At 32.1% G+C, this 24,986-nt stretch overlaps 1 protein-coding gene across 1 annotated transcript in view; it reads left to right on the plus strand.

The window, feature by feature from the left end:
• The first annotated feature begins 241 nt into the window (after positions 1-241).
• LOC117117613 (sodium/potassium-transporting ATPase subunit beta-1-like) overlaps positions 242-24,986 on the plus strand; it is a 30,948-nt gene continuing 6,203 nt past the window's right edge. The window contains exons 1-2 of the mRNA XM_033261976.1: positions 242-441; positions 22,213-22,341. Of these exons, the coding sequence (XP_033117867.1) occupies positions 321-441; positions 22,213-22,341 (250 nt within the window). The 5' untranslated portion in view covers positions 242-320. The remainder of the gene's footprint in view (positions 442-22,212; positions 22,342-24,986) is intronic.

Genomic DNA, 24,986 nt, shown 5'->3' on the forward strand with positions numbered 1-24,986 from the left:
CTTATTCTGTGATGATTAGTTTACCATGTATGTATCGAATGACAGGAAATGACTTTTATAACGCCTACAGTGAAAGTAGTTTATTTAAAACAATATAGGGCGTAATATTTGTATTAATTAATTATTATTGGCATTATGAGCAATACCGTTATGAATTTTGCGAATGTGCGCCCTCTTTAGGGTACAGTAGATGCAACAAAAAAAAAAATCTTTGTATGAGGTCACACATCCGGGTTACACTTACACCGAATTAGTCTTTTTACACACGAGATATAGCAGTGTAGTGCTGTGGTTGAGCCGCTAAAGTTAACATCAGGATAATGGGCAATGAAGACGAACGAACTTTTTTGCAAAAGGCCAGCGGACAGTGGAATGACTTTAGGACATTTTTGTGGAACAAAAATGAAAAAACAGTGTTGGGAAGAAATGGAAAAAGTTGGGGTAAGTGATGTCAGGGCACGCACCTGGGTGCCGCCGGGCGACCGGTCTAATCGCTGTTCGATCACCCGGCATACTACTACTATGACCCCGACGCCGATCGATTATTATAGAATGCTTATCAGACTATTAGGCTATCGTCATTTGACGTGTCAATCTAAGTACAATTTTCTCGGAGACCATTTTAAAGAATTTCAGATATTTTTTGGCTTGACACTACGATGTAATGAAGTGGCATGATTGAGGACGTACATGGGGAGAAGGTCCCCAACCTGTTTCATCCAGGCCTAGAATTTTATTAGGAATATGATTTCACCGGCAAAGAAAATGAAATTTTCCGGTGAACTTTGACCGATGCTTACACTAGGAGTGTGAATCCATGTAGGCCTAGATATTGTAATACTAACTATCCTATTATTACCTAATTCATTCATCTCTTTTTATTTTTGTTTTTGACAATGTAGGCCTAGGCTACATAATTTATAACATTTTATAAATAAGGTAAATCAATTGTCATGTACTTTATTAATCTTCTACATTGTGAAATAATCCATATAATCTCCAATTCTATGCTGTTCAATTGCTTATGGAAAAAGATACATTGTTGTCCGCATATAATAGGCCTAGCCTAGGCCTAGATTTGAAATTCACTTACATAGGATTCAATACATCTTTCATTCAATTTATTTATTTATGTTGTGCTTTGATATTAATGTTACTTGGTAATTAATTTTGTTAATTATTGATAATTTTGCCTATTTATCTTTATATAAATATGCCATCATTTTGTGTGATTGGTGATGAGATTTAAGCAGCTGTCATGGAAATGACAGGGAGCGAACAGTAGATGTTTCCCAAGCGAGGTCATATTGACCGATAGAATATCACTTAATAAAAATCTAGGCCTAGTTTTTAGGATTCTGCCTGCCATTAGTATTCTCAGAAACATTCAGTAACAAACACATGATGATGTTACAGTACTAGGAAACTATAGCAACATATCAAACATTTAATCCTATTGATTTAAGTGGTACAGGATTTAGATAGCTCACACACATTCCTTCTCAAAAAAAGTCTTGTAGTTTATACTGATAATATATACTTTAATTTATTCCAGTAATTAATGGTTTTTTTCTTGCACAAAATACAATATACAGCTATGCTCTCTGTATTCATTTATAATTATTTTTTTCAAAATTAATTGATAAATATATGGATAAATGGGTTGTTTATTCACAATTCTTTTTATGAACATAAATGTAGACTTAATTGGGTACAAAAGTATAAAATCATGTCAAAGGAATGCCTTGACAGTAAATTTGGTTTTGGTATTTATTAACAATAACCATGAAATTCTATAATATTAACATAACATGGCTAATTATCGACAATAAAAGCTTGACTCAAATCTATGATTATAATTTGCCATTGCTGAACTCATAGTATTAGTAGTAATATTTTAATATCTTACCAAACAAATGATAGCTGTATGAATGTTCGAAGATTCACATGTTGTATATGTCAAGCAATCTTACACCTGTCCCCATGATATAAGGGCAACTGATCTTTACTGTGGGCTATAGTGATACAGTTCAAATTCCATTTAGGTCTTGTCATTGCTGCCTGCTGTGTTGCGCCATCAATATTAGAAAACTGAAATATATTTAAAAATTCTAATTTAGATTAATTTCTTCCATTACCCTTCTGTTACATTTGTTGGCGGTCCTCCAGTACCTTGGTAATTTGAAACTTGAAATTTTAAAACATTTTTTATTTTATATTATTTTCTGTGTTTGTTTGTATCCAAGGTTCCTAATGATTTTTAGAGTTGTAATATGATTAGTTTGTAATAAATTTTGTTTTCTATTATGGCATTATTAGGTTCATTTGAAGGTATACATTTAATAATAATAATATATATTTGGTAAATATACATAAATGAAAAAAATGGTTTGTCACATTTCTAATATACTGTAACATTACTGCTGTTTTAATAATTGACCTCTCTGCTAGAAATTATCAAGTTGACCTTTAAGTATGAAATATTGATTATAGTGTTGGGATAGTGATTTGATCACTGTCAAAGGACAATATTAGTCCATACATAATGTGCTGAGTTCCAAGTATAATGAGCTGCAGTATGTTAAGAATAACCTACCTTAATAGTAATTCTAACCTACCCTTGCCCCAGCCCAAATGCCTGCCGCAAGTATAAAATTCGTTGGGCACTACTGATGTTGGCCTAGAACATGAAATATTATGTTCAGCCCTTAAAACTTAAATTCATTAGCATTCATTTACCAAGATTATTATTTATCACCCCATCCTCCTTAAAAATAATGTATGTTAATATATTTCTACCTTTCCCAAACTTACGTTGTGTTAAATTGCCATATTTTTGCTTGTTTCCGACAGTTGTATAATAATAATAAAAAGTATGAATTGATAATAATATTCATAGAAATTTAAGATAAAATATTTGAAATTACACATTGAACTGGTGGAAAAAAAATATAGGCCCTATACAGTACTTTAAACTGAAGAATTAAACGCCGAAAATATTAAGAGCAACTATGTGGCTTTTCTGAAATTACTTGATACATTCAAATTTTTATTGTACAAAAATCTCGTATTTCCAATCTGAGGTATATTTCCGGGCTATCTTAGGCTTCACTAGCATTTGAAATTGAATCTAATAAAAGTGACCACCAATGTACATTTTACTTAAAAACCAAAAATTCCTGACTCCCATTTCATTCATTACTGTACAGTACATGCTGTATAATCAAAGCTTTAAATCCTTATTGTTATTGTGAAGCAAGCGTTATTGTATTGTAGAAAATACTAGGGTTGGTATTATTTTGTCTATTGTGTGACTGTGTATTGTGTGACTGAAAGTGAAGAATTGTAATTTGTATGAATGGGAGCTATATTGACATTCTATTGGCTGACCTTGTGGTCAAAATTTCTCATTCATCAGATAGGATATAAAAAGGATATGACTCGAACAGATCCCTGGGAGCAACATCCAAAAACAGATCATATATACCACAAGTTCATGTTTTGTTCCCTTCTAGCTTCAACACTGTCACACATTACACCTATTGAAAACACTTCCTCTGTAAATAACCTTCGGCCTTATCATAGGTCTGCTTGTTTTTCACTCATTGAAATCTGCTGTGGAATTTTCCATTCATAGTGATTCATTTTATACAATACAAGTGTAGAAATGAGTGGTTTATAGAAACTAAATCTCTACTTAAAAGCCACTAGCAGTCAGGAAGTCATTCAATAGTCTTATTTAAAGAAATAAGTCTTTAAAACTTGATGATTTATTTATAACTGCTAGATACCTCATTTTATATGAACGGAGTTAGTTCATAATCCCTCATTTTATATTGGATTGATGAGAATAGGCCTACTCTATGTACTACCAGTTACTGAAAACTTTAATTTAATTGAATGTTGTAATTTGTTGATTTTTTATTATAAACAAAAAAATCGAACTACTGTAATAAGCCACTTATACAAAGTACTGCACATTATAGTATTGTTGTAGCATGTTCCTATCTGCATATGATCTCTCATATTCAGTAATTTGATCTCGTTGTAATGTCAACTGATACAGTATCTGTCGGTATTATTTGTCAATTTAAAATTCAAAAGGAGGCATCGGGCTAATGGAACCGATTAGTAATTATTGTAGAGGTAGCATTTAAAAAAAAGTTTTACCTTACTCATAATTTTCAGTATCTTGCTTTACACTGACATGCTTAAGATGAATTATTTATTTTCTACCGTACCTTTAAATTCTACTGGCCTTCATAATCTGAGTTTTCCCAAAGGTCAGTCAATTAAAAAAATCTTATAACATTAATATACTGTAGGCCTAAAGCCTATCACACATTTTGGTAATCATAATAAATAATATAATTTAGTAACTGGTTAATTATTACTTAGTATATATTGTAATAACTGGATCAGTTGATGAATTAGAAAAATATTTTTGTTTTATGTTTGGATGAATGATCTGCAAAATTTAATAATAATAATAATAATAATAATACATAGTGCTACTAGTGGCCTTGATGCTAATTTTTGAGGATGTCCAGTAAGTAGTCCTGTTATTAAGTTTGACCACTAACTTTAATTTATTAAGCAAGTAGATTAATAATAGTAATACTGTATACTTGGAAAGCATGACATTTGCATTTTTCAAAAATTTGACTGATTGGTCAGTTATCTAGTTGATAATTCATGTATGCAGATATTTTTGTCTAACCTCACTCACATAAATAAATAAATAGGTCACATTCAGCAAAATATTGTAACGGAACTAAAGTATACAGTATATGTACAGTACAGTATGCATTTAATATTTAGATTATCAATTAAAAACTTCTTTTTCATAGTGCTTGTAAGTTGTTACTCACGTATTTGCATTCAATAGTACAGTTATTCAATGATGTGCACTTATTTCTACAGTAATCTGTGGACATTTCATTTTATGAAGATTAAATAGATTATGATGGTATTGATATCAATTCATTGCCAATCAAAAAACATCAAAGTACTTACTGCATTTTATTAACATTTCATTTTAAAACCCATAAAATTCCAATTGAATTAAAGTAAGTTTTAAACATAATATAACTTTTATTTTCCATTATGTGGTAACTTCATTCAGTTGGATAGTGACACCATTATTTTGGTTGTACCATTTCATATTTTTATTAGAATTTTTATGCTGGGTAAAAACTACTATTGAGATTGATTTTTCAAGCCTGTATCAGAATATTACAGTATTCAGTAGGCACTTTACGCAACAGGACGAGAAGATGGGTGGACGGTGGTTCTGTGCTCATCAGAGCGTGAAGACCACAGTAAACACTTGGGCGCTTAACCTGAATTTCTGTTCTGTTTCCTCATCCTCTTCGTAAAGTGACTATTAGCAGCAGTATTAAGCCGGGTGCTCCCTGTGCCCGACGGTCTTCGGCCTACGCGATTCTATGGAGAATGTAGTGTCACGACGCGCACACAAAAGATTGTTTTTAATGATAAGTTCAGACTGAAGCCAACATTCGCAAGGCGGTGTCTTGTAGTCTAGCGCTCACAGTCATTGTAGTTGGAGTCATCATACGATGGTTGTACGGCCTCTGTAATCAGTTGTAAGATTTTAATCAACAGTTTTGCTTACTTCAAGTTGTGCACAACCTCAGGGTTAGAATTGAAATTTTGTTCTTTGAGAGTCTTGCAGTTAGATTCTTGGCCTAGACCTACCTGTAGCTTACTCTAGCTAAGCTTACAAGCTTTCTGTTTTGCATTATTGTTCATTCACAGGTATATAATTATTATAAGCACACACATACAAATCTGGCCCAATTTTTGTGGTTTGGCTTGTACCTGGGATTTGTTTACCGCTGGAACTTATTTCATAACATCGTATAAGCAAGCTTTTATCTATCTAAATGTGTAGGGTTTACAAGACTTCTTGCAGCAGCTTCTAGAATGCCTAGCCATTCGGACTACGCAGTTGCGGCTGCATTTAGAACTAATAACTAACATTTACTAATATTCTAAAATTATTGTTCTCATCGTTGTTTCATCTTCTGTAATACAGTATATCCTGTTGTAATAATCTCTGTTGCACTGCATAATAATAGGTTTATCTAGATAGATGGCACATTATTGCATAATTATTATTTTTTTTGTTATAGTACAGAAGTACAGCATTAGTAATAGTAGACTTTAGTAGTGGTAGTAATAATAGTTGTCAAGTTTGATTGATTGAAATAAAGATATTAATAATTAATTTCTTTACTATCCTTGGAAACGTTATATTTAATGTCGACACGTATAATAATAATTGATTGTGGAATAGGAAATCAATGTCCTGGTTAAAAATGATTGCCTTTCTTGTCGTCACCATCACTGTGTTGTAACACAGGTGTTGTGATACTGCCAAACAGGTGCTTTCATAATCAATTTGTTGCCCTCTTTATGGGATCTGCCGTCATATGAATGAACATAGGTGTTAAGAATTTTTCATTACATGCATACGTCTTCTAGTGGATGAAATAGTGACAGAGCTGGCTGGATATTATTTGACCTGAATGGATGTGCAATTTGACCTCAAGGGGGACTTCTGTGATTTATGGAGCATGTGCCTCAATCTGAGTTGTATAGTAAAAGCTGGTAGTTGGAAAGTTCACTCATACAAAAGGTGATGGGAAAAAATGAGCTGAGCCCACTAGAGAAGCACTGTAACTTGACCTTTGTACGTTGATCTCCAGTATTTAGATTTTTATAGTTTGTGCACTCTGATCACTCAAACTATAGAGCTGTAGGTCTACCCCATAGTTAGATCCTTGTTTATCTTATGAAAGCAATTTGTCAACTTAATTTAATAGATGTCTGTAGTGTTCTCTCTGCTCTAATCCCATTTTGCCTAATCTAGTAGCATACCTGAATATTCAGTACATTCACTACATGTGTGAATGGACTTTTTCAGAGTGCCAGTCAAACAATCAGAACAGGACCATGTAATGTACACGTGCATGCCTCACAATCTTGCATCGTCCCACAAATGTACTTGTTTGCATAATATCACTTTATTTATTCAAAAATTCTCATCTATCGTATAGTAAACTGATAACACATGGTGGCCAATGGCCAAATTGCATGTTATTTACAAAATATTTAAAAACAGTTAAAATATTTTAAAACAGCAACAATATCCAAACGTCAGAAAAATGGTGAAAAAAAACCCAAAAACACAAATATTTACAATAATATCCAATAAATTACCACCAAAATTTAAGGAAACTGATTAGAAAAATTCATTATTAAAAGGATAATATATAAAACATGGTTAAAAATGCTTTGAACATAAGAAAAATACCAAAAATTACAACCAATAATTGGAGCAACCGAGTTGTTGTTATAGTGTTGTTTTGGTGGACCTTAGCAACATACTGTATCCAAGGGGCAGGGCTTAGAGGATAAATCCATTGCAACTCTCTTCCCAACTAAACCCTTGATAATGCTGCAGCTGTACCCAATTATAATTACCTGTATGTCATGTGTTATGTCCTTATAAAATTGTGACAGGAGTAAATTAACTTTCCTCTATTCCACTGGTGATTGTGTAATTTTGGTTGGAGCTGTGTCTTGGTAAACAAGATGCTTGCCTTCCAAGAGCTCTCACTTGTTTACATATTTTGCCATGATTTAAGATAGTGTGAAACAAACCACAAAGAAAGTGAAATAAGTCATCGCACTAACTATATTTCAAAGTCATTGTTATTACTAAAGATGAACAAATTTATTCGAGTTCAACTGTCTTTGTTAAATTTATCGGTTTTTACAATAATTTATTTTCAAAGATAATTCGTTAATGTTTGATGTGGATCATACCTTCAGATTCTACCAACCTAGATATTATCTTTTTTGTCCAACATCCAACAGCTAATACACTCGCCACTTACTGGATGGAACGATGCTTTATAAACCAAGTCTCTTATTGATGCCTAGGGAGTGGAATTGATTTTAGTCATGAGAAAAATCTTGCTGTGACAGGAATTGAACCTGGGACCCTGGGATTAGAGGGCACGCATCAACTACTACAGTACTCTACAGTACTCCACATCATTCCTGATGATGACATAATTAATGTCGAAATATTGAATCCCAACACGATGGCGTGTATTTCAATACTTGGAGTATGTATTATACTTTCCACTGTAGATATTCTTGTTTTTTAGTAAATCGCAAGGTATTATTAAACTAACAGGATTTGTGCATCATTCTTGTATTCTCTCTACATAACTTAGCAGTGTTCCCCCCAGAGGCCCTTGAAACATCATGGTACCATGATGCTTAGGACTTTCCCCATGATGCTTGACAGTTGGCCATGATGCTTGTAACATCTTCTATGATGCTTTTATCAGGGAACAGTTAAATTATTTCACTGTTCCCTGCTTTTATATAGTCTAAGGTGCAATTTAGGACATTTCAATGCCTCCTAATTATTAAAAATACCTTGTGTCAGTCCCAACTATGGTGGACTTAATACTGACCATGACGCTTGCCCATGATGCTAGGGAGAACACTGCTTAGCTTCATCCTTTGTTATATTGGGATCAGTTGTAGTTTTGTCATTCATTTGGACTGTATAGAATTTCACTTGTAACACGTACACGTTCCATTGTGGCATTTATGCTCTATTGTTATAGTGTTTTTTGCCTAGTCATATGTGATCAAGGCTTTCTTTTTCACTATGTTGCTCTGAGAATTGCAGTCACTGGCTAACTACTGTATATTATGAATAAAGGCATCCATTTATGTTAATGTAATTATTTTGCAAATACAATAATAATGTATGTACCAAGATACAAAAGATAATTTTAGGCCTCTTTCAAACTGGAGGAGTCCATAACAAATATTTCTGCATTTTTAGGAGTATGTAATAGTCTTGATTTGAAAGTACCATTTATTTTGCAACATACAAACTGCTTTTCCTTTTTTCATAATAGAAAAAAAAAAATTAAAACAACAAAGAATCGTAAATAATGAGCCCATCCCTGGTAGAAGCCTGCCCTCTAACTTCTGAATAACAAATGCTTCACCTGGTTATTATAGGGCCACCTGCTATTTTTGTTCAGGTGTCTATCATGGGAAATCTACATTATGTGTGCTTCAAAATAAAAAAATTCCAAAAGTATAATGAACCATGTAGGGCTGAGAGGACTGTAGGCCACTCTCCAGCTAAGCATAAGCATTTTCTGGTTCTCTTGGGAACTAGCCCACTCTCAAAATGTTTGACCAGATCCAGTCTTTGATGTTAATGCAATTATTTTGCAGAATTACTGAACAAAAACATCTATCTTGTTCAACAAGTTCATTTATTGAAGGTGATATAAGCAACTTATGTTTTTAAACAATAAACTTATAATATTAAACATTGTTTTTGTTAAAACTACTTCTACAGCAGTTGGTAATGAATCAAATCAGTAATAAATTGAAAATCACTTTTGATTCTGAGTATCCAGTAGCCCGATGCTTCATTTCAATGCCATTTCTGGAACCGTATTCAAATAAATTCCCTGCATTGAATAAACACACAATCAAAAAAACGCCCCCTCCAGAGCCTCATTTGGAATAAACGCCTCCATAAACGACTAAACAAAACTAATGGAAGCAACATCATTCTCAACATTCTATTAATGTTCTATCCAGTACAATTACATTTTTCCTAACCTGGTTTGGATCAACAATAAAGAACCTACTGTAGGGGGTGTATTCAAATACATATGATAATACTATACTTGATTCATAATCTTTTTCTCTGTAAATTTCTAAATGAAAATGTATGTTATTTGATAATCGGTAAAGTAAAATTGTTGTCAGCTGCTTCACCTATATTTAAAAAAAAAATGTTTACTGCCGGTATTTAGTTAATTTATTAACTGACTTCAAACATTACATGAATATCGTCATAACGATGATAATACAGTAGCTACAGTTATCTACATAATGATAAATGCAATGATAATTTTTGTAAGATTAGAACAAGCAAAGATGGTGCTCTCCTAAATGCTAATGAAGCGTGTACTTATTTGGATAATCTACTGTAGGCCTATGCTCCTGCACTTAACGATTCACATAATATTGACCAAGTAATGGACACATTATACTGTTACATAATATCTCGTTAATTGATACAAATGTTAATTCGCTTATTGAAGTGATACGAAGATGTTTGACGTACCATTGATAACGCAGCTGAGCGAAGACAAATGCACATCCATGTGAGGCCTTATTGGTAGATTATTTTAATGTAAATCGCAGAAGCAATTTCTCTCAAAAGCGTATTTCAAGGTTGAAGCAGATAATTCGTATTGTAATAAATAATATATAAGGAAAGCTCAGGGCTTTATTTTTGTATTAAATTTGTGTATTATAAATTGGCATTCAACACAGATCTGCATAACAAATACAAAAATAATATCAATAAGGAAAAATCATATGGAGTGGTTGAATAGCTTGGTAGTTAAGATGCTTGCCTTCTGATCCCAGGGTCCTGGGTTCAATTCCTGTGACAACAGAATTTTTTCTGACGACTAAAATAAAGTCCACTCCCTATGCCTCATAAAGAGAATTTTTCCTATTTATTAAAGCATCACATTATTATTATTTAAGAGGACCTCTGAATATATAGCCGGCCTTCTATAAATATGGTTTTTAAGAAAAGTAACATTTACATAATTTAGTGTATGAGGATATTGCAATTGACACAATTACTGGTCAGTCATGTGACCTTCATCTACTGCAGTGCTATTTGTAAACAAAGCCAGTAAAGTGGCAGCTTGTAAATAAAACATTAGTTTTTGAGTGTGTTTGTCTCAATTTTTCATACAGTACATGTTACAATAATGTTGATTGGAATGCTAATTAACTGCTTGAATGAAAACTTGCAAAGTTCAAATCAATTTGCAAACATAGTCAAAATGGTTTGTTATGTTTTTGGGTAGATACAGGCACCAAGTTTTTTAGGGAGAGTGTGGCTTACCAGTGACCCAGTAAGCATTGCAATGGTCTTGTCGTCAACCTACAGTGAGTGTACCCCTCACCCATTCTAGGCTGATTCTAAGTTCACTAAGCATTTACTATGTCATAGTTCACCTGGAGTATTTGGCATTAGCAGTTGTGGTTTGTCGGACTCCATCTAAGTTTTCTCTGGCAACACAAGAAAAAGTAAAGTACCTGATAGATCCCATACCAATGCATTAATTAATAATAGCCAAATATTATAGAATTTCTCCCGGTAGCTGAGTATGTGTCTGAGGGTGTGTGACCGATGGACCAAGGTAGTATTATAATGTAAAACTAATAATAATGCAAGTTCTTGTTTCTGTGATGTGTTGTATTAATTAATAATTTTGTGTTGTATTGATTAATAAATTTTATTTTATTTAGGGTCTAATTTAGGGTCACTTGTATATTGCCAATTTTCAATGTTTTATTTTAATGTAATGATTTTTGTCCATTTTATATAATTTTTTTTAAATTCTGGGAAAACAAAGCAATAAAACAGACAACTACAAATTGGTACACCATGAATTTGCGAAAGTGGTCATATGACAATTGTCACCACAAGGCTTGCCACTCCTCCTTCACTCGAAACATAGAATATATAAAACCTTGATTCAAAACAAGAATACTGTAAATGCTTGAATAAGCACCGCTCTCGATTCAGCGCAGCACCAAACATGATTTTTTTTCATTAAGCGCCGCTCTAGAATAAGCGCCTCTGCGCTTAATCGAGAGTATATAATACAGTATTACGCTGTGTGTAATGAAACAGGATTTTAAATACAATGTATACAGTGTTCGGTGTTAAATGAATAGATAATACAATGAAGATACAAGCATTTCTTTATAAATGTTTGTTTACAATGATAGAACCTATGATAGGCCTACTGAACTCAGGAATATGTGAAATAGGTAACATGTGAACGGGCATAGAAAGCGCCACACTGAAGCCTCCAAAAATTTTATAAGGGCCGCTGCGCTTATTTGAGCATTTACGGTAATAATCAGCGAAAAACATGGACTAGAATTTCAAATTTGTTTTATGTTTTAGTACTTTCCACTTTCCATTTTCCTAACAATCTCTGGCTTTCAAATCTTAGTGCAAGTCAGCAATGAGGAAGGGAATACATGAATTTGAGAAATATGCAACAGTAACCAAAAATGAGGAAATGACATAAGCAGGAAAAAATATGTTGATATCCAGGAAGGCGTGCTGCGGTAGTCCTTTAAGAGTGTATCCTTCAATGACTTCGCAAAGATAATCATTTATTGTTGACATTAATATTGAGGCAAAAGCTTGCATTTCAAAACCAGGATATCTGCTCAATCAGGTCCACGTGCCTTGCTTACATTTTTTATGTAACTAATACTTGTGATGCAATTTATCATAAATACATTAGAAGTTAATGGAACGTCGGAATTCTGACCATATTTGGAAAAATTGTAAGCTAATAAATTATCGACAAAAACATAAAAATTTGATTAGGAAATTGTAATTTAACAAAATATATCCGCAAGCTAGAAAAATGGAAGTGAAAAAAAAATTACCTGATAAAAAATAATCAATCTTCAATTTCATTATTTATAGAGCTCCTATTTGTTTTCCAGTATATTGCTTACAAAAAAGTTACTATACTAGGAAATGCTTGACTTTTTTAGTACAGTAAGTGAATAATCTTAGTCATACGTGTTTTTATGCAACTAATAATACATGATGTAATTTATCATTCGTTATAAATTTAGGTACTAAAATGTTGGAATTCTTTAGATGATGTAGAACTAATGAAATTAGTATTTTTTTTATGAAAAGTGTCTACCTTGGTGAAAATGAATGAAATATGAACAACAATCACATTTTGCTTGGATACATTTTTAGTGAATTAGTAAACAAATGACATAGTAATTGTATCATTAAGTACATACTGTAGAAGGTAGTGAGAACATTGAAATTCTTTCCTTGACGTAGTTCTTTTGAAATTTATTATGGTACAAATCAATTACTCTTTTGTCGAAATTGAAAGACATCAATAAGTCCAAATGAAGAACAATATTACACTTTGCTTTATTTTGTAAACATTACTGTATAACTACAATATAGTATACTTTAGCCTGTCATTTTATTAAAATGTTTATTTATGTTGTTTTAATTGTCTAAGATGATACACTTCTTTCCTTATAGGTGAAAATATTAACATTTTTCCACAACTTATACTAATTATAAAAAAATATTTCATGTTTGGTGAAAGTAAATTACATAAACATATCCAAATGAACAACTTTCACTCGCTTGGCTTACAGTAAGTACGTTTTTTACGCTGCTAATATGCAAATGACGCAAGTTATCATTACTGTAGTTATGAAGAATGTAGTGTAAACATTGGAATTCTCCCTGTGATGTAGAACTAACGACATTCGCTATAAAATATTGTTCCACGGTCAGTGAATGATATCCGAGTCAACATTATATGACTGTATCTGATAAAATTTACTTTTTAAAATCACGTAAAACGTAGCTTGCTGTATGTATGTTAAATTGTATATTGACCCAATACAATGTATACGTACTTGATGTCTTCCCAGGGTAGCCATGACGTGCTGCCTTGTATCGGACCCTGGACTGAACACTTGGATGATTTGAAATTTCAAATCACTAGCTGAGCTTTTTATATATCCATTACATCAATCCTTTATCAATTATGATATTTTTATGACTGTAATTCCGAAGCTCAACAAAACAAAAATGATTTTATGGAATAGTTTTATGTTAAATTGTTATATAAATTTAGTTTTAGGGTTTTGGTAGTTTATTCTGTCAAGACAAAGACATTAATGCACTGTACATTTTTTTATCAGGCAAATAGGTATGTCATTAAATATATGCACAAGTTAATTTCTAAAAGATTACTTGCTTGCAGTCGCATAAACGCTGCATCAAAGGCGGCCTGACATCAGTTTTATTGCTGCCTGTTACAACCTACCGTATGTGTGCTGGTCACCTGTAGTACCATCTTTGGAATAGAAAACCCAATGCTTTTATGGCCACCACCGGCCATCCGTAAAAAGTATTATTAAAAGTGGACATAAAGCATTACAGTATAAAATCATTGCATTTATTTTTCTGGAATCGTCCAAGTTGGGTACAGCCCTCGATGTTAAATCAAAAATTTACTTTGGTCCTTCGACCCATTTTTATGCCCATCCCTGCAGTACTGTATACGTTGTATACAATTGAGCTCTGGAAAATGGTTAGTTTACTGTAGTTAGTGCTAAACATGTAGTGTATAGTATGTATGTGGTATTTGGTTTCTTTGTTTTTATCGAAAATTTGAAGCCGTATGCAAGCGGCCACCTCACGGGCACATAATGTGATTTGTGCATGCTTTGGATTAGTTTGTAGCCAGGTTTTTCCTTACCTCCTTTGATGCTTCTTTGTGATTTTGTGAGAGACTGCTATTGTTGCTTCAATTTTTGTGGTGTGAACAGTTGGGGACAATTTTATTTCTATGCTCTTCGAAATTACCGATCGTAGGATGTATTTCAACGATACAGTATTTGATGTTAAATACATTTATACTGTAGCATGACATTCCACAATTGGGTTTTTTTTGCGTTTGAGATGATGTTTTATGTGTGTGTATTGGAATATACAGTATATAAAAATACTTTGACAAGTAGACAATTTTTCACCATCTAACATTAATATTTAACCAAGGTTTAACAAAGGGTATTTAGATGTATTGTATTCACATGATCAAATTAATCATTGACTGCGTAGGAACGTCCACTCCCTCAGGGTTCTGTTTGTTGTTGATAAAATTTAGAAAACCTGAAAAAAAAAATCAATTTAAACTACAAAGCTAACACTTGTTAATTTCCAGTGAAACACTAATCAAACCAAATTTGTTTATAATGATTTACAATATAAGAGTCTATGCAAAAAAGTTTAAACGATATTATTTATATAATGAGTGTTATTTGGTATGGAAAATCTGCAGTTTTTTATTCCTGTATTTTAATTGAAAGCTAATAGTTTAGCATTTTAAAATAAATTAAGCAATTAACATATTGAATTTTAAAGTACAGATGTACAATATACTACATATAAACATATGCTAAAGGATATTTGCACAATAACAGGTTCGCTGCCGGGGACGCAAGTTCATGTCCAACAGGGTTCACGTACAGTACACTGTATGGTATCTAAAAATATTATTATATGTTTGTTCGTGTTTCAGTACAGTTAATGGAAATGATTTTTAGTATGGTGATGCCTTGGACGTATTTGATGGAACTAGAAAAAAAAGTCTTGGCAGTCAACATGTTATACAATTTTAAAGCATCTACACATAAATAATACAAATCTAAAGCATACTATTAATAATTGATTGTTTACCTTAAGTTAGGGGCTTTTAATTGAAAATTACAAGAAAAAATTATTGACCATAAGTCAGGAAAAACAAGATTGTTTGAAATGATATTTTAATTTAGTTCTTGTAAGTGAGCCACAGTTTTAATGGGTTAACTAATACTGTACTTCGTGACAATTAAAATGTAAAAGATAAAAAGCAATTTAAAAAGCAGCTAAATAATACGCAGATTTAAATGTGAATTCATTTCGGTTTCTTTTTAATGATTTATTTCTGGCACTCAAAATGATTGAGTTTTTTAAGGACATACTAGGTTATTATTGTTTTTGATGTCTTAATAGAATCACAGATGGTTCATTTGAATTTTGTGTGCTTTTATATCATCAATTAGATACGTTTGTATTTTTGTCCCTCATTTTCGATTGAGATTTATACAGTTGAGTGAAAGCGTACTGTACTGATATAAGAATGCAGGTATCTATACTGAACATTTATTACCCGTGAATAGAGAGTACTCTAGTGTACCATACTAGCAAGATGTATAGAATGGATTTTGAAAATATAACCTGTGCTTAACCTTAGTTTCCATAAAGCCATACATTAACTAATTGATGTATCCATATTATCATCTACTCTGAAATATGCTCGATTACAGTATTATCATATACAGTACTGTAGGATGGACTCATTTTGATTGGAATTCAAGCAAAGCAATGTAAGGCGAGACATTTATACCTTGTTTAACGAACCTGCCGTCCGCTAATGATGATGATTTCAAATAAAAATAAAATTATATTTTTTTTCCAATTGGTGTCCCCGCTGCCACAAAAAATTGAAATTTAAGGGCAAAAAAAAAGTTTTTTCTTATATTAATTACCTACTGCTTCCTTGAAATTTCCAAAAATAGGATATGTAAATTTCTTCCTAATTATGTAAATTTAAATCCTTTAAGCATCCCATTACTACACTGTCTACATTCACCAATGGAATTTTATTTTTATTTTCACCTCCATCTGGATGTTTTTGCCAAAACTATTTGCTAAAATAAGAAAATAAAATTTAATTATTTTTTTTTCCACCCTTCTCTGACGATCTTTAAAAAAAAAAAAGTTCGCGAAACAAGTCTCTCGTTTAAATGTAGTAGGGATTTTAGTGAACATGTTTTGCTTTGAATTATGGATGACTGTTGTGATGATGAGAGAATTTGCTAATATTAAGCTTAGTGTCACATGATCTCTGTGGGCCTTGTTAGCCAATCAGAAACTGTAAAGCTTTTAAATGTAAAATACTTTAGTGTGAAACAGTTTTGTCAAGACTGGTTTGGCAATCAGAGATGTCATTTTACAGCATCCCACTGTATATCCACTACTATATCTTGATTATGCTATATATATTTGGCATTGACTATGTAAAAGTCGGTAATTTTCACATCAAAAGATAAAACTGATTTAATTACCCTGCGTAGCAGGCCCTAAATTATCGGCTTTGCTAGATAGGTCACCATTTGAATGAAATTTAAATGTGTGAAATGATATCCAACGCTGAAGCCATAGTAATTTTTTGGGGATTGTAGTGAAGAATCTAGGCTTCTTGTTTATAGTGATTTCCATTGTTTGTGCCTTAACGCTTGGATGAATTGTTTGCCCAGTAGCACCTCATATAGAGTTAAGATAGATCAAACAAACACCAGTTGATAAGTAGATTCCATGATGAATTGTATCGTGCTTGATAACAGAATATTGGATTAGCCTACGATAAAAAAAAAAAAGCATCCTAGTTTTTGTAGTAGATTAGGTGTCCAGGGGTCAATATGTCATTTGTTACCCTATTACTATAAGCTTTGCCAGTTACGGGTGTGGTTTGTGAAGTAATGGTAGACCATCTACTCTATGTACGGTATGTGCCATTGCTGATGAGAAATCTGATTATTTTTCTATAACAGATTTATGGTTCATTAATATTACTATTATATATCACATTGAGTCTACATTCAAAGTATGCAAACCCATGAATAATTTGATATAGAAAAATATTAACTAATTATTTGTATTATTAGTGGATATTATGTTAATTAAGTTTATTGATCATGGTTGAAAAGTAACTGTCAATTTTAGGAAATTATGTGTTTAATCAGGTCTTCATCTCAAATGCTAACTCTAAATATATCTTCAGTGACTCGTACAGTCGGTTTTGCAGATCTTAAATTATACTCTAAGAAGAACAAGGTTTGTTTTTATATCAAAATTATTTTTGTATTTTCCATATATTTTTATTTTTATTTTAAAGGTGGATTTTTCAAATTTCCATTTGACAGTTTGTAAAATGCGCTGAATATTTTGTCAGAAATCTTAGCAAATTGATATCATTCATAAGATTACCTGGATGCACTTGTTACTCTGGTGACAAACCATGTTGCCATAGTATCGACTCGTTAGCGCACTGAATTAGCATTTCTTCTTGCTTTATCAGGTTTTTTAGTAATCAATCGATGTTGTTATGAGCAGAATATTTACTCAGGTTGCAGTTGTTACAGGCAAGATGTCAGGTGTCAAATTCTAGAAGAATATTAGAAATTGATAATTTGTCCATCAGTTTATTCAGAATGATATTTATTTCGTATTTATCACCATCAAATATTTAGCTGTATTCTTCAAGAAGTAATAACTATTAAACCAAATTGATGGATGGACTATGTTGCTTGGTACGAGCTGCAGAATAGAATTTTATTTACTGACCAACGAAACACCTCCTAATGATGATTGATATCTAGAGCCTGGCAGTACATCATTATCTACTTTGATGTAATGTTGTGTAGTGGCACCTGATAGCACATTAGAATCAGAGTTTCTATTTCAGTATTAAACAGAGTATTAAAGTACTTTAATAAATATTTTGGACAAAGCTGCCTGACAATTGTTTCTAATAATTTCTGGTGAAAATTCCCTTGTGCAACCACAAATTAGAGGTGGAATAAAGCAGGGTGTTAGACCGAACGAACAGCGAAATTGAGTTGAGGTGATGGTGGGCTCTTAGCTGGGAAATAAAATAGTACATGAGCAGTAAACATTACATGTACTGTATGTACCAGAGCGTGGCATTTGTGCAAATTTATTAACTTAAAAGGGTGGGCTTATTTATAAGAGTGAATTTACATGAATATAAAAATATATAAAATGTCGTTGCGGCTAACTTGTCTCTACTTCCTGAAAAAACGTGCCAGAATAGTTATTCAACATCAAAACATGAAAATATTTACATTTAAAAATCAAGTTGACAAAATATATAATTACATCACCAAAGATCAGTATATTATTGATTGTGTTTGATACTTTAAAATGTTAATGTAATTTTATAAAACGTAGTTGGATACTGTAGTGTGAAAGATATGACATCATAGGCATGCCTAGCTGGTCACGATTAATGTTTTTATATTCATAAAGAATAATTAAGGGTATTAGGCAATATGAAAAAGATATATTTGTATTTGTGGGGAAAAATGCAGTTAACAGCTCTTGGAAATGAAATGTGTTATCTTGAATAATGAAGCTCATTAATATTCAAGTTTTATACATGAATATCATTTTTCATGTTTTTATATGAACAATTGTTATGCAATAACTGTTGTAAATGATAATAATTCATTATTTATGTGGAATTTGAGGTATATATTTCATGGTTATTAATTTCCTTTCGTAATCTCATTAACATAATTATATGTCAGACTGAGTTATTCCTCTGCTGTCAATCAAATTGCTGACACCGACAGTTAATGTTACATAATAACAGGAGGTAATAAGATATTGATATACATATTTTTACTAAGCAACATCAATATCATTTGTAACAGCCTACTGAAAGTCAGTTTGGTCCCATTCATAATTAATTTTCCTGAACGCTGAATGGCCATTTTCAGCTGTAAACTGCTCGATGTCACTGCAGCAGCTTAATGAAAGTGACATGAAAAATATCTGATCTGATCAGTCGATGAAAACAAAATATATAGGGGGTTACACTATGAACACATCAAGCAAAATGGGATTTTTATTTCATGTTCCTTATTGCCTGCATTACGTTATAGAAGATGTTCAAATGATCAGTGCAAAATAGTGTGCTAATGGTTGATATCCTCTCTAGTTGAGAGATTTAGTCCGCATTAATTTAAGAATGCGTTATCGTCTGTCAAGCTAGTGTTGAGTTGTTGAGCTGAACGTCAATGAGCTTGCCTTCTAATCTTAATTACAGTTTGCTCTTTGGATGACAAATTTCTAGACTATTGTTTGTAGATGCTCATGGCCTGATTATGAATGCCCTGACTTGAGGAAGTACTGTACACATTCCTGTAATAATACTCTGCATTTTCATGTTGATGCTAATATCAAATTTTTAAATTTATTTGGCAGTTGATTGGACCAGGAATTGCTGTAGCAAATTGTCTACCACTCTCTTGCATAATCAGTATCAGTTTTATTACATATTCTAAGAATTATATAGTAATTACCATAGTTTTTCATGTATAAGGCCACTCTCCCTCCTTCCCCCTCCCCATCCCACAAGATTCAACACTGCATTACTAATTCAAAGCCCATCTTTTATTTTGTATTAGTTTTTTTTTTTTTTTGCATGTACAGCTGTATAGTAAAATATCAACTGAGCTGTTTCATTTCATTTCCTATGTAAAAACAAATTAAAAGAATAAGTTAATAAATGTTCAAAACATTAAATAAATGCTAATCTGATTTTTTTTTACCTCCTGAAAGTGTTTGTAGACGCGATATGAGCTACTTATTCATATCATGTCCCGATCTTTTCTCTTATGAAACGCTGGCACGTAAAATACAATGTGAGCTGGCTTTATACCCAAGGTTTCATGGTACTGTAATACCATTTTTTAAAGGACATATTTAGGTATTTGTGTCTCATTATATTTTATGTGTGGCAAGTGTTTACAAACAATTATGTAGTACAAAAAAAGTGCAGAATGCAGGAAAAGAAAGTAGACATAATAATAGAAAGGATAGCAATATTTGCAGTGGTTATTATTATAATTGATATTTGGTTACTGTATTAGTCAGAAAATAACAGAGAACAGGGGTGTGCTTAATTTAATAAGAACACAGAGGCTGACTTGCTTAAATAAGGAAGAATACGAACAAATTGAGATGGAGGCAAAATGTTGAATGTTGTGCTTATTTAAAAACCAACAAAAAATCTTTTGGTCTTATTTGTACCTTATGTGCAGTAGGTATGATTCTGTAACATGCTCTATAATATAGTACAGTAAATATACTGCTGTAATAATGATTATGATTTTTTTTCTCTTTGGAAAGGGTGTAAAGAAAGAACAAAATATTCCCTTTTAATCTTCGTTTCAATACGAAAAATAACAAATTTCATGTTTTTATACGTTATCAAATCTCTTTGAAATTGTCCAGACCTTTTCAAATTTTTTTTTTTTCTTTTTTTTCTCGCATGGTTGGGGGAGATGTGTACATATCAGACGCATCCCCTTGGATGCAGGCCTCGTGTGTAGGTGTCTGTCATGTGGAATCACATATGTCGGCTAGATATATAGTAGTCTTGGCTAGTCTTCTCATTTGTTTGTTTGCTGTGATAGCATTATACTGATAAGATACTGTAGACAAACATCCAATCAAATGTGGCTGGTGCCATTAAAGATACAGTAGAAATGCGCTTCATTACTATTTGTAAATATGGTCATTTTTGATAGATTTTTTTACTCAAACTTGAAGCAAAGCCTAATAATAATAGGTTTTTGTGTCTACTGCCCCCAATTAAAGGGTAATTTTCGGTTTATTCATGATGGGTACTATACCACGGGGTAGGGGGTGCTCTATTGACAATCGAATAGTGTTCGGAACTCAACAAAATTGCGTTCGCAACTCGAACACGCCTTATAGAGACGCAGCACGCGTTCTCCACGAACACCTTTTACCGTCATTTGAAGGATGCCCTCTAGAACATGGTAATACTCTTCGTGATCAACGACATAACGTGGTAACTCCCAAAGTTACTCATTTTTAAAGTGTTTTTAGTGTAATATAGTAGTAGGCCTATACAGAATATTGTTATGAAAGAAAATTGGAAATATCCAGATACGCTACAATAATACACACATCTGTAAATTGAAGAACATAATATACAATTAAAAAAAAAACAAACAAAAAACTCCTGTATAAGGCAGTAGACACACGCTCCCGCGGGAGCCTATTTTTCTTATAGCACTGATAGCACCCAATCCTACAGTACCTCAAATGAATTTTCTTATGGCGCAGTACTTCCTCCAAAGAAAACTTATTATAATTTCAGTTGTTTCCATTTTTTGGGAAACCATATTTTCTTAATTGCCAGGTACTTGATGACCACCATATAGGCACATCATGGCTACATGACAATACTCTTAATTTGACAAGGAGATTCCTCAATTTGAGGCTTGCCTCCTGATTGAAAATCATTCTCCTGATTTTCCCCAGCTTCTGATTTAAGAATGAATTTAATCACTATTTATACGGACAGTCGAATTTAGCCTAATTCAAATGTTACAAATTCTATAGTAATTAGGTACATATCGAAATAAATCATTTTGGCTCTCTAAACAGAAGGAATCCCAGACTTTCCCTGACCCCGACCTTACGGCCCTCAGTTTGCGCGCAGTGCTAAAATACTAAAAATCTATGAAGAAACATGTACATCTTTAAAATTTTGTCCTGATTTTTATTATTCAAATTTTGGCATGTATACAGTACCACTTTTTTTGTGAGATGATTTGACATTTGATGTGTTTTGTTTTCCACAGCACAAATCGGGTTGTTCTATCTAGTGTTCTACACATGTCTAGCAGTGTTTTGGGCAATTATGTTAATAGTTTTTCTGCAAACAATAACAGACGACCAACCTAAATTTAAGTCCTATATTGGAACTCCAGGTAAGTTGAAATTAACTAATAGTTATACTGTAGTAATATTAATAGTAGGAATATATCAATATCAATGGTCAATTCCATGGTAACTTATGTTACATTTTTACCTACTTTCATCTACTCTTTTATCAGCATAACTAAGTATTATTTAAAACAGTAAAGTTTAACCTTTCTGAAAATCCTTTTATAACTTTCAACTGCTTTAAAAAAATTTTTTTAACGTATTCAAGCCTTGGTAACTTGCGTTACACAAAAGACATGCACTTTTTTTTAAAAACCAGTTTTCAGAAAGTCTCATACAGAATATCCCTTAGTAAAGTCAGTGCATATCACATTATTGTTGGTCATTGAACTATTAACAGGTAAACTAAAAATTCAAACAGATTACAATTAATAGGTCAAATGTCAAAATGTTGCGGTAACTTACGTTACGGTAACTTACGTTACCATGTGTCTCTATTACAAACAAAATTGAATATATGGACTGAATTATCACTTTAATTATATTTAAAAAAAATTTTAATTGCTATTTTACATGTAGGTGTATAGTGTTATGTGTAAATACCCTAAAAATTAGATTAATCCAACAATTTATTTTAAATCAGATAAATTTTTCATTAGATTTAAATAGTGATTACTGGAGTTACAGTATATGTCCATACCTGTATGAGGCATAGCTCAACTACAGTATTATTTTTATTATTACTCGCATTCAATCTGCAAACTTATTTCAGAAACTACAATACACTATATTTCATATTAATTTAGAACACTTCAACAATGTGAAATTTCACTAAGATGCTGGAAAATATTGGTAATACGTTGGTATCCTCAAATTTCCAGTCATCCTTTTAAGTAACTGATAAATATATTTTCTCATTTCCCTGCACTGGGAAAACTTTTAATATACTTAATGGGGTGCCACTTTCAAAGTACCCCCACTATATTCTATGAATTAAGTAATAATTGCGTTGGCCTACTATATTGCTAACTGCAAAAATGAAGACATACCCAACATACCGTTAATAGTAATACCCAGTTCAACCTCAATTTGTACTGTATAAGATCAAATTGCAATAAAGTATTATCGTATCGTATCGTATCAGATATACTGTAGGTCTTCAGTACCACCAATCCCTACTTTGATATTATTTTCGTCCTCACACTTGGACATTTATTACTTTTACCTAATACAGCAGTATGCAATGTTACTTTCCTCCATGGCTGAAAAATATTTATTATAAAAAAACAAAACAAATTAACTGTTATGGTGATGGTAATGGTAATGGTGGGATATTTGTAGTGCGCCTTCCACAATAAAATCGTCTCTTGAAACTTAAGTTACATGGCCCCATGCAAATATTTACAGATGCTCCTGTAGCTTGACTGAATAGATATTATTGTTGAAACTTTTGTCACATAGAAATTATGTATTATATACTACTACATAAAGTATTAATTGAATTGAAATCCTTCCTGTGGATTTAAATAACATGTGTTGAAAAATTGCATAATTTTCAGCTACATTTTGAAGTATTTGCATCATTTTGGTTTTCGGTTTAGGTTTTGCCCAGACGGTGTGTAAACTACATTGGTTTTTAGTTTTTTCACACACTTTCATGTGTATACAATGCAAATTATTGGCATTTGGCTTCATTACATTAATTTTAATTTTTTGGTCCATGTCACATTTTCGTGGAATAATAATAATAAAAACTTTATTTTACTATGGAAACACTTTTTCACCTGGTGTTTTTCAACAAGGCTATAAAATACATTGTGCAGATAAACACAATGGAAATTAAAGTAAAAGTAGACAAGTTACAAAAAAAAAAATCACATTACTGAATGACACTTAACAACATAAACTACAATTCAAGACACCCTTATAAAAAATGAAAATACCTAACGAGAAAATTCAAGTAGTGTCAAGCAAGTATACCTACTGTAGGAAAATCAGTTAGAACCTAATATGCATCCACAAAATTAAAAAATTAACACCTACATTTGTTAAAAATTTATAAAATTATAACTACTATATAAAATTAAGATGGTCCATTAATAATATAGCTTACCACTTCATAAAAATATAGCAAGTTTATAGAAAACTGGGAGAAAATGGCGATCAAATTTTTTTATAAAATAAAAAAAAAACTATATATTAAAGTCATTAGTCATTAATAATCAAGAAAGACAAGTCTATAGTTTACCACTTTATATATTCTAGGAACTATTGTAAACTAAAGTATTTAGAACAAACATTTCAGGCGCGTCTCTCTACCAACTAACTCATGATTCTATAATTGCTGTTCTCAAAGTGTATAGAATTGTAAGAGGTCAGAAACGGAATCCTACCTTGAAAGGTACAACCACGAACTAAAGTGCAGCCTTCAAAAGGACGTAAAAGGTGTTCGTATTGAATGCAAGCTGCGTCAATAAAATGCATGTGCGAGTTTCAAACTCTTCAAATTCTAATACTAGGATGCCCCCTATTTTGTGAAAGTATTTAGCTTTTCATTTTTATGTGTGCATCCAACATATTGTAAGGGTAGTTGAGACCTCTTTAAATTTTGTACTTTTTGCTGTTGAAGTTCCTTGGGAAAATATTTGTTGTTCCGCATACTATGACAACATAAAGCTGATCTAGGTAA

Source organism: Anneissia japonica, unplaced genomic scaffold (assembly GCF_011630105.1).
Source record: "Anneissia japonica isolate Jap-2015-1 unplaced genomic scaffold, ASM1163010v1 scaffold3334_len1275209_cov185, whole genome shotgun sequence".
NCBI lineage: Eukaryota > Metazoa > Echinodermata > Crinoidea > Comatulida > Comatulidae > Anneissia > Anneissia japonica.